This window comes from Otolemur garnettii, unplaced genomic scaffold (assembly GCF_000181295.1).
Source record: "Otolemur garnettii isolate 467f Iridium unplaced genomic scaffold, OtoGar3 scaffold00167, whole genome shotgun sequence".
NCBI classification, from domain to species: Eukaryota; Metazoa; Chordata; class Mammalia; order Primates; family Galagidae; genus Otolemur; species Otolemur garnettii.
In genome coordinates, this window is record NW_003852562.1 from 961,008 (window position 1) to 973,259 (window position 12,252).

The 12,252-nt window shown below is 35.3% G+C and overlaps 1 protein-coding gene across 1 annotated transcript in view; it reads right to left on the bottom strand.

The window, feature by feature from the left end:
* Positions 1 to 12,252, bottom strand: part of NBEA (neurobeachin) — a 719,303-nt gene that overhangs the window by 225,372 nt on the left and 481,679 nt on the right. Inside the window, exon 40 of the mRNA XM_003800132.3 lies at positions 1,506 to 1,649. Within this exon, the coding sequence (XP_003800180.1) occupies positions 1,506 to 1,649 (144 nt within the window). The remainder of the gene's footprint in view (positions 1 to 1,505; positions 1,650 to 12,252) is intronic.

Below are 12,252 nucleotides of genomic sequence, written 5' to 3' on the forward strand. Positions count from 1 at the left end.
ATTATTAGTCTTCATTACATTGTGCCACTGGCGTTGCCGGACAGATCTTATTAAAATGAACTTCAAGGGACTAGGTAAATGTGTATCAACTAATTAATTATCCTCAGTGGGAACAAAGGACCAGAGAGGCTAAATTGTATAATTATTAAACAGATCTGCTAGTATATGCAAATGAGAAAAGGCAACACATTATCTTAAAAGGTCAGAGATAACTTTGTGAATTTTCTATGCTCTTTAAGATGAGACCAGAAAAAGAGAAAACACTTGTGGACAAACAGAATCAATGATCTAGATCTGCTTAAATTTCCAGATCCCCTCAGATAAAAATCTGTGACCTATTGAAACAAAGAAACCACAAATACAACAAAACCAAAACTTGAACATTTACTTAAGAATTTAAGGCAAACATTTGGTCATAGACTTAAGATTACTTTTATAGAAAGAAAGGTTTTGAAGATACATGTTAATAACAGATATTTATCTAGGAACTAGTATTAGAATAAACTTATTAAACATTTTCTTAATCTAGAAGAGGGAGAATAATATGCTACCTCCAACTTACAATTAATAGTAACATTTTGTCTTTGATAAAAACAGAAATATCTAACTGGTAGAAATAAATCACTGGAGGGTTCATAAACCTATGCCAGGTAATTTTCAGTATGATAAATAAAAATCCACCTCTCCATTGCCACCTTGCACCTCAATGTTGTACAGGCTAAAAATATACAACTGATATAGGAGTCAGCCACTCAGAAGTTTTAAACCACAGACCACACATAATATTCCATGGACTGGTTTCCAGGGGTGAGTGAAAGCTCTGAAATGGTGTATAAAACTGTATGTGCATCATCATGAAGCAACCAGCTTTCATCAGATTGATGGTGGGTTCAAACCCAAAAAAGGTTAAGGGCCAATACTCTAAAGATATCCATCGCCCATCTGCTCACTACAGATGCCATCTAGAATGGACTTTAGACCAGCACCAGGCCAAGATGAAACTGAGGTGGTAGGGGAAGGAGTGTCTGCTAGTGGTAAGGAATTAGCAACATGAGGTTAGAGAACAGAAGAGGAGTGGGCAGGGACATCCCACAGAGTGACAGCAGGCAGTCAAGGACAATGCAATAGTCACTTAGCTGACGGGCTTATTGTTCATGGCTCTTGGCGTGTTAGAGACATATGTATATCAAGGAGTCTATCATCCTGTCCAATCTTCCAATTATACAGGCAGTTACACATGAATCACTTATATCATTTCTCCTACATAAATAGTTGTTGTTGATTACATAGACAGTTGATACTATTTATTCATTGCCAGTAAAACAGACATTTGTTAGGGGTCTTCTCCTTAATACTAAAAATGAGATAAAGTAAATCACTAACATTCACATGACTGATCATTCTGAAGACCACTGGCACACGTTTATTCATCAGGAGACAGACTGTTAACTCAGTAACTCTGTGTGTATTTATTACAACAAATAAGAAAATATTTAAAAATTTACCGGCAAGATTGTCGATCTCCTTCTCCTGCAGCAGACTGACTGTGTCGTCGTCTCCCTCCAGCATGAGTTCCGTCTCTGCATTCTGGTTCACGATGGCCTGACTTCGGAATGTTTTCTTTGACTTCACTATATCTTCTTCAGTGCCTAATACAACCAAAGTGTGATAGTTCAGGTTACTGTGATTGTTTTTGCTTGTAGTAGTGGAAATAATTGACCACTTTATTAAAATTGTATGTTGTATTTACACATTACAATTACAGAACATTTCTAGCTTCTTTTTCTTGTGTGGTCTTCTGTGAGAAAATGGGGGTGTGGTCCTACAATCACCTACCCCTATTGCACAGATGAGGAAATTGGCTAAAAAGCTACAGGCATTGTTGAGGGACCTTTGTGTCTTATGGACTCTAAGATCAGTGCACAGTCAAGCAAAAATCTGAACCTCATCCCACACTCAGTTTTCTATCCACATAATTACATAATTTTATATCATTATACTTTTGTGTTAATTGTCTAATCAATTGATCAGATCATTTTGAAAGTAGATTAGATGGATATGAAGAAAATAAGAAAGCATTCACATCTGAAGACAAAAAAACATTTATTACTGGGAGGTTAAAGGTGGAATTAGAAATTATGAAGACATTAAACCCACAATAGCTATTTCTTTAGCAATTAATGAAATAAATACTGGTTTTCTGAAAGGATGTCCTTATTTTGGCTATATAAAATTGTACAAAAAGATAAATCAACACACACAGAAATAAGCATAAAAATTGAAATGCAGCAAAATTTGACCTGATGTTGACATGTCAATCAATGTGCAGGTTAGGAATTAATGCATTTGAATTTCTCATGAATTTGACTCTTAACAATTTTATTTCCATATTTACATTTAAACACCCACTTTGGCAGGTGACAATGAAACTAAAATTATCCAATTACAAGCAAATTTATACTTGAATATATTAATATTATATGTACACATATGTGAAGTTCAAATTCAGTTTGGAAGAAAATGTAATTTACTGTGTTCTAGCTGTGGTATGAGGATACAGGCTTCAAGTAGCAGCAGTAACTGTGAAAATATCTTCATACTTTATTTGGTGCAGTGGATGTATTTTTAGAAATGAGGGCCTAATAGCCCTATATGGTGGTACTGTATTATATTTCTAGGGGATACCATGGTGTAGTGTACATAGGCAACTGCTCTCCGAATCATGCATGCCACTGGCCAAAATTCTCTCCAGTTACAGTTTATAGTATCTCTGGCCAGTTCTCCCAGGCCTGTCTGTAGGATTTCCAACAGCCCCTTACTGCCTATCGATGTTTGCTCAAGTGGAAGTGTATCCAGCTGTCACAAAACTTGGATTGTAAAACAGCATTAGGCTTTTCCTTTTTTCCCCTTGTGGTCTTCATACTTCTTTTTCTCAGTGACTGTGGGCCAATTCTGTTTTCTAAAACATGAAAAAATTCAAAGAAAGGCCGTGTTGAGGAACACAGTCACGTCCCAGTACCATTATAGGGTATCACTGGCTCCGAGATAGGCAGCCTTTCATTCTAGCTCCTACTAGATAACAGCATCTACAGAATGTGGTTAATATATGAGGTTGGACAATTGAGTTCATGAATTCATCCTAGAAAAAGTGCTACATCACTCACTGCTGATTATCACAATGCTCACCCTCAAGGCACTCCCCTTGGCCGTCTGGCGACCATAGTGCTATTCAGCAATGAGGTATCTAGCACATTTGCGTGGATGAGTTCATAAATTTAGTTGTCTGGCCTCATGTACTTTAACAACATAAAGGAATAGACTGTTAAATATATATTTTGATAAAAACTTGAGAGACAAACATTATAAATCAGTCCTACATCAGAAAGAAGAGAATTAAGTGGGTTACATGTGTATTCTCCTTTCACTGGTCAATAGATAATTCTCATTTCTGGAATAAAAGATTGAGGCTAGATCACTGAATGCTTCAGAACCTTATCTTAATTCTATTTGATTTTTGGTGATACAAAGCCAGCATAACAGTGATCTTCTGAATTTAGCCATCTTTAAAACTTTTTGCTTTTTAGGCAAATAATAAGAGAAAGATAGAGCTTACATCATCGGAGAACAAAAGAGGCAAATCCAATGACTGTTAATCCAGAAATCTCTTCTGAGGTTTTTTTTTTTTTTTTGGTAAAGAGAGCCTCAAGCTGTCACCCTGGGTAGAGTGCTGTGGCATCACAGCTCACAGCAACCTCCAACTCCTGGGCTCAAGTGAGTCTCCTACCTCAGCCTCCCGAGTAGCTGGGACTACAGGTGCCCGCCACACAACACCTGGCTATTATATTGTTGCAGTTGTCACTGTTATTTGGCAGGCCTGGGGCGGGTTCGAACCAACCAGCTCTGGTGTATGTGGTTGGAACCTTAGCCACTTGAGCTACAGGCGCCAAGCCTCTCCTGAGGTCTTTAAAAGCCATATTTCTAGACATCTTTGCCTGGACATTACCAACTGAACATTTCCCTAAAAGAGGTAACTGTCTCTTGCTCCCCATCCTCCTCCTATTTTGATCAACCCACTTAAGCTAAAAACACAGGAATTCATCCTCCATGGTGACTCCGCTGCCCTAATTCAGGCCATCATTATTTTGGTCTAGAGCACTTCAACAGCTCAGAGCATCAGTATCAAACAGATACTCAGAGCATCTTTTGTCAGTGTGTTCATCATAGAACACAAGTAAGTTGAGGATGTTTTCCTACGTAAAATATTATTTATTAACTGATCCCCATCAATAACACTCAATGGAACACTGATACCGGAGGATACAATCTAAACTTGTTGGTGGTTTAACAAGCCCTTTTCCCTCTCACCACCAGTGCATGTTTTCACCCATCCCCTCTCAGCCATATTGGGCTATTTATAGCTTCCAAAATATGTCATGCTTTCACATGCCTCTTCACGTTCCTTCCTTCCTCTTTTGCCTGGCTAATTCCTACCTAGTGCCCTTCAAAGTTCACTTCCTTCAGATCTTCCCCACCAACCCCTCTGTACTTTCACAGCTTGTAAACGTAACTCAGCTGCATTGTACAGGTGTTACTTGCTATGTGACTGTCCTCTTTACGAGGTTATGGCTTTATTTCTGTAGCCTCAATGACTGGAGACTCACAGTGTGTCACAAACACTTGCTACACTGAAGTTCAAGTTTAACTCCCACCCTATTCCTTCCTCTTATTTCTTTTTCTTTCTTTCTTTCTTTCTTTTTTTTTTTTTTTGCAGTTTTTGGCTGGGGCTGGGTATGAACCCGCCACCTCTAGCATATGGGGCTGGCGCCCTACTCCTTTGAGCCACAGGTGCCGCCCTCTTTCTCTTATTTCTTAAGGTAGACTTGCATGTGCTTTCCCTTATGCTTTCACTGTATCTCATAAATCCCTCTACTATAGTGTTAATAGTTACCAGTGTCATACTTGGCAGCCTGATTCTGCCTTTGTATTCTCAGTACTCAGCACACTGCTCGGTACCAAGTAAGCCTTTATAGATCCTGAATAAAAGAATCAACTTAGACCTAACAGTTGCCACTGGATATTTCTAAATGTAGTTTCCAGGGTACCTCAGATCTGGTCTTAGTAATTTGCCTTCGGTTTGGGGAGAACTGGAGAATCCATATATTTACATGAAAGAGAACTTGGTTCTTTACAAGAAGTGTGAATCAGCCTACTAAAACAAGTTTTTCCATGCGTTACAACCACATTAACAAAAGCGTTATGTTATTCTTGTGTTTCCAAATAAAAATATACCAGTAAAAATGGTGTAGAAGGAAGATGTATATCAAATTTTCAATTTTATTCCCCCTAGTTTTAAAGCAGTAAAACAATCATGTCTTTAAATGAAATATAGTAAATTAATCCACATCAACACACTGAACTTATTGTTACTGTTGAAGTGTTATCAGTTTGCAGCTCAGTAAACTTCCTGATTTTATGGTACTGCACCATACATTTATCTAAATTAAAGTGTATGAGATCTAAAGGTGCTTTTCAATCACAATATCCTTTATGAATTAGAGTTTCATTCATCAAAATTACAGGCAAAAAGAGGTAAGGTCTCAGAGGGCTGTCTCATTACAAGCCTTGTAAACACTGTCCTTAGAAAATATTGGTTTAACACCCAACAAATCAAAATCTGATTGGGAAGAGAATTTATTTGCAATCATCTATCTTCAGAAGACAGGTTGGACTGAGAGCACTTCTTGGTCTCTTTAGCCATTCATCAAAAAATTAACAAGCAAATACCACCAACCGCTAGAACGTCTTTGATTTGATAATGTGAATTATGTGTAAACCTGGATAGGATAGACCCATGTGCTGTTTTTCTATGAAAACATTAAAATGCCATAAAATGTAAAAGTTTCAGAAGAAAAAATGTCACCAAAAGTAGTAATTAATGAAGCTAAATCCAAAATTATATATCGTATTTTCCACATGAAAGCATTCTATACACAGACTTCTTAGTAAATACATATACTTGAAGAAACTCTGTATGTGCAAATGTTACGTAATACAGAACACTGCACTGTAAGAAGCCGAAGTTCCTTTTTCATAAAATTTCCCCTAATAACTAAGAAGCCATGTGAAATGAAGTACATTTTAATAGTAAAGTAACAGAAGAATGAAAATGTTGCTCGCATTGTTGCTATACTCTAGTATTATTGTTGCTACTATATTATTACTTTTTTTTCCTCTAGAGACAGAGTTTCACTTATCAACCTCAGTAGAGTGCCCTGGCGTCACACAGCTCACAGCAACCTCCAACTCCTGGGCTTAGGCGATTCTCTTGCCTCAGCCTTGCAAGTAGCTGGGACTACAGGTGCCCGCCACAACACCCAGCTATTTTTTTTTGTTGTTGTTGCAGTTTGGCTGGGGCCAGGTTTGAACCCGCCACCCTTGGTACATGGGGCCGGCACCCCACCACTGAGCCGCAGGTGCCGCCCTATTATTACCTTTTTAAATAAACATAAGTTTAAATATAGAAATGAAAAATCAGAAACTTTAGCTCATTTTAATAATATCAAAGAATATCTGGAATGGCCAAATAATCAAGGCAAAGAAATTACTTCATTTGCTCTTTATGATCTTTTCTGTTGATAAATAGAAACCATTTAAAGAAAAACAATACACAGTACTTTAATTCTGTGTAAGAAATTATACTACAGTTGAACCCAAAACATTTCTACTAAAGAAGAATATAATCCTCAACAACAGATAAGCCGTAAATCATATATACGTGTAGCTGATGCACAAATGGAATGGATATAAACCCACAATAAGAATAGAATCAGCTTCATGCCAGTTTTTGCTATTATTACTTATATCGATTGTGGACCTATGGCCTTAAATTTATTCAAAAATTACATATATGTGTATATATATGTGTATGTGTATATATATCAAATATGGAAGAATACATTTTCATAGTTATTGTACCTAGACAACATAAATAAATGGCTATAGCTCATGACCTGGCCCTGGTTTACTTAACCTGGCTACTTTTCTGATTTGGCCTTTTTGCACCTCATATTCCCCAGGTGCTGAATGCTTCTGTTCTGACACATGCCACACTGTCTCAAATCTTTAAGTGTGACACACGCAATTTCTTCTACAAGGAATTCTCTTATCTTCTTTGTCCTTTAAAGTTCAGTTTGGTTAATTATTCCTTTTTCTGTATAACCTTCGTATCTTAGAAATAAGTTGTAATATACTATCATTACTCATTTGGAGTCTTTATTTAGGGATTATCTACTGAAATTTAATTTCTAGTATGTTACACATCAAATAAAGTGTTGATAAATGTTTGTCAAGTAATCATGTGAAAAAGCATAAAATAATTCACAGATTAATCATTTTATGTGCATATTAACTCCCTTCTCTTTTTATGTTCTTTACAGTTTCTCGTAAATGAGTAAGTTGGACTGTATGATCTGCCATTCTTACTTTACTTTTCTTGCCACGATCCATTAGGAACATATTTTTTAAACAATCTAGACCAACCACTTAATTTTTGTTTTCCCGTCTGTGGGAGAAGAATAACAAATATCCCCAACCAAAATTTCACAGGATTATTTCAAAGTTAAGATGACGCAATGGAAATGTGTGAAGATTATTTACAAAATAAGCTTTCAAAGCGCTTGTTCAAATTTTGATAAAATGAATAAGACAAAACAAAATAGAGATTAAAAGAGTACTCCACACTAAGTTCATAATTTAAAATGGAACAAGAACATAGTCAATGCTTTATTGCTTATAATAATGTTACATAAGATTTACGTAAAGGGGGAAAAGGTAAGCTAATCTGAGGGTTAAAAACCTCAGGATAAAGCATGAGTGTAAGGTTTAGCATAGTGCCTACCCAATGTCAGGTATTCAACAAATGACGGGTGCCAGCCCTTCAGTGGAGCTAATGTTCTTCCTCCCACCAAGCTGGATCTGTCATGTTCCTTGTAATGCAGTAGGAGCCTTCATCCTCCCACCAGACTGAATGTTCTCTGAAGACAGGAGGAGCAGCAGGTGGCACGGGTCATAATGAATGGTAATGAATGGACTGTAAACAGCTCATATTTCAAACAGTTTCCTCCAAAAATTATTTTATTCATTTAAACATGTTATTAAATATAATTACTAAGTATCAGTGCATTTGATATGCTTTCCAAATTGTATATATATATATATCTTACAATACATGTTTTTAATATCTGAAATTTGTAGGAAAAGAATTGCTTTCTCAACAAAAGATAATGCATCTAATATAGGCTTCTTCTTCATCTTTGGAGAGACATTGGCAGAATGGAAACTTAGTCTCATTTTATTTTACCTAAATGTATTATTGGAAAAATTGTGCTTCTAAACATCTGGAAATAAATTTCATAGGATGGCATTCTTTTACAGAGGAGAAACTCTTTTCAGTAGACACCATTTCACAATATTGTTAGCTTGTTTGATGCATTTTGACAAAATCTTCTCCTATGTAATTAAGACAAAATGTTGCAATTCATTTTCAAACCCGAATACTTTCTTTTGAAAGCATTAATAACATGAATATTTTGGGAAATTGAAAAATAAAGACTACTTTTTCTCATTAAAACTCAAGTCAAAGCAACAAATATCTGTCCAGAGCACTTCATTCAGTAATTCTAAATACTATTTAATTTCCGGTGAAAAGAAAAAACTTCAGATAAATATACCTCTCAACTAACTACATAAGATATAGTGACATTATCTCATTCCACAACATGTATGGATCAATCTATTACTGAGAAGTTTATATTTGAACATTTCGAAAAAAAGATGAAAGAAAAATTTTTATGACATTGAGAAGCCTATTGTTAAAAAACATTTTAGCTGACCTTCTATCTTTGTATCTGTGAGGTAATAGTAATACTTACATGTATGATACACACTTTACTATAACAATTATTCACCATCAAGTACATATTTTCTTTTTAAAATATTTGAGTTCAAAATTTAATTTTGTGTTTGACTTCACAGTATAGAGAGAATATTTCCTCCTTTAAGAAACATAAATTATGATGCTATAAAAGCAAAGACTACTTTTCCACTGAAAATTAAGGACAAAAAAAATCAAATCAGGCTTTCATTAGAAAAATTCCGGTAGTAAAAACTTAGTGATACTGAATAAAAAACACTAAATTAGAAGTAATGACTAGAAATCTCAAGTATCTTTTTATTATTTTATACCTGATGCTGCGTTAGCAGCCTTACTTTTATTAATACAAAATCATGTTATGAAGGCAAGTGTTTCTATAAATAACTATTTGTTGTTTCCAACAAATTTTAAGTCCGAGCAGTTACTGAACACATTTAATAAATATAGATGTAAAATCTGGAGAGTTCAGATACCAAATTCCTTTCTTAGTTGTGGGTACTTTTAGTCTGAACTAATCAGATCTAATGATGATTCCCACTTCAATTTATTTTTGTCAACACAGAATATATTGTATAATCTAAAATAGATATTACCTACACTACCATAAAATTAAAAACCCAACATAATAGCTTCAAATTTACAGTGAAATGAACATTCATTAGAAATGATCATCATTACCTGAGTCCGTCATTCATGGTACCTATGGTCCATTTTAGAACAACATTAAATTACACAAAATTAGAGTACAGCATCCTTTGTGTTCTAATCAGAGAGGAATTTTCTACAGACTTTTGTTTGTTTTAAACAATACAGAGACATTATGCATTTAGGTAGGCTGTTTTCTGAAAGGCTGGGGGAAAATATTTCAGTGGTATACTTACTACACATGCAGTATTAGCAATGTGAGTATTAATTAAGATTTAATGTTCACAGAAATTATATCCAAGTGTTAAATTCTTATTCAGATTAGTTATGCTTATGAACAATTATTTGGGATTTAAGAAAGAAGGTCAGAAAATGGCTACATAAACCCAACAGTTATTGCTCAGTGGAAAAGGACATCACGGACGTGTGCAAGTAAAAGAACTGGATCAATATTAACGTGATTTTCATTTCATGCTTCCCCAACTCCAGTAAGCTGACAATATACTCTGATTATGTGAACTGCCTCAGAGTAACACAGGGAAGGTTATTAGAGCAAGAGGTGGAAATGGAATGCACTTTTTATATTGACAGGGCTGCTAATAGAGTGTACTGGTTTTCAAAGACATGCAATGCGTCTTTACAATTTGGTTCTGACAGCAAAAACAGAATTTCATTTATTCCTAATTCAAAATATTCATATGTAAGCAATATTCTTACAGCACACCAACAAAGAGGATATTCATAAACAGCATTTTTAAACGGAAAAATGCAATTAAAAAGATGCAAGAAAATATTATTGAATTTAAGTGAAACACTATATAAGCATGAAATGTTAACTTAATAATCTTTTTAATGAAGTCAATGTAAAAAACTGCATTCTATGCTTTTTAAAGGAAATTTGATAAACTATATTTTGGGATCATACGTGATAGTAAGCATAGCCTCTCTCTGCATTTTAGATTGGCTATTACTTGGTAGGATTGGCCATGAAGTTAGGGCGATTTTTAATTATTTAAAATGGGGTATTATATTAAAAATCATATAGCACATTTTGCTTGTGAAAAATCATGATAAAATATATAGAAAACTTGGGCCAATTTGGAACCTTGTAAATGTCATAAAGGGCAGAGATGATGCATTATTCATCTTTTCACTATTTGAGTATTTCAGGCAGTATTTGGTTCCTATGACAAAATATGCATACAAAAAGATGAGGCCTAAATAAATACATCTAAATGGTAAAGACAGTTATCTTTATGTGAATGACAATGGGTGATTTTCCCCTTCTGTAAGGGTTTTTTTTTTTTTTTCTTTTCTTAGCTTTTTAAAAGATTTCCTGTAATTAGGATATGTTTCTTTCCTGCAAAGAAGAAAGAAAAGGAGGGAGAGGAGGGACAGAGGACAAAACCTGCCTTTGTGCAGGGGAGTAGCAGAATAGAAGATGGGAAGTTTGGTAATGCTTGGGATGAAAGGAAGAATGAACTGGACAACTTGAAAGAATGCTGGAAAGATGGGGAGTGGGTGGCATTAGCCTTGGGAATGACACTTGGTTTTTCTCTTTAAAGCCTGCCACAAAGTACATTGTGGAAAATTCACTTTAAATATATGAGACTATGGGAAATCAAGGTAGGAGACTTTTGGGACAGGTCAGCAACTGGCTCACAGAGTTGCATGGAAGACAGAGGCAATTAACAAAATGTCTCTATTTAAAAAATGGAGCATAAAGGATGGTGCTGATATAGGCTACTAAGCAATACTTTTAAAAACACCAAAAGCATTTAAAAATGTTTTTATAAATGACATAGAACACACATTCTTGTGAATGATACTAAGTTAATCTGTTTTGACATCTTTACTGATGACAGGCTGTAAGAGTCAGCCAAAAATCAGCAGCTAAACGTCATAGTGGGGAGATGTTCCTTGCCCTCGCAGTTAAGAAAGTTCCAAGTGTGTTTATAGAAAAGTAAAAGGATAGTGTTTAATCTGAATTTTAGCTCTACCTACCACTATTGCTATGGTCTGTCCTTTCTCCTTTAAAGGCTCTGCTGACAATCTCCTTCACAGGATGGCCGTGGGCGTCTCCAGCCTCCTCCTCTAGTCATTTCCCTTCACTCTCCTGTGCGCCACCATACAGCATCCTTTCCATCCCCTCAATACGTTATATTGTGTTATGTGGTCTCTTCTCCACAATTCTACCTGCTTATGCACAGCTTTAGAAAGATTTTCATTTGCCCTTTCAAGTCCAGCTGAAATATAATTGTTCAGTTAGGTAACCCTCTTTACTAGGCTCCTCTAGGATTTTTAACACACACTGGTAAAAATATTTATCATACAGTATTATAATTGTTCATAAAGGCAATTGGGTATATACATTACCAAAAATTAGTCTAAAAGAATGTAAGCAAGATTATGAACAGTGATAAAAATTAGCTCCATGTCACTCAGCAATAATCCAGTCGAGGCCATAGGAAATGCACCCTTTAAAGCTGTTACCCAAAGTGATGAATGGAATAGTTAATACTGTGAGTATATTTGAAATTCATCAGTTACCAATAAAATAAAAAGTACTTACTAGGCAATAAGCCCAAAGAATCTTATTAATGTGGATGCTCCAAATGGAATAGATAGAAGATCTAATTCTTTTCTCAAATGATTTTTGTTTTGTATGAGAACAT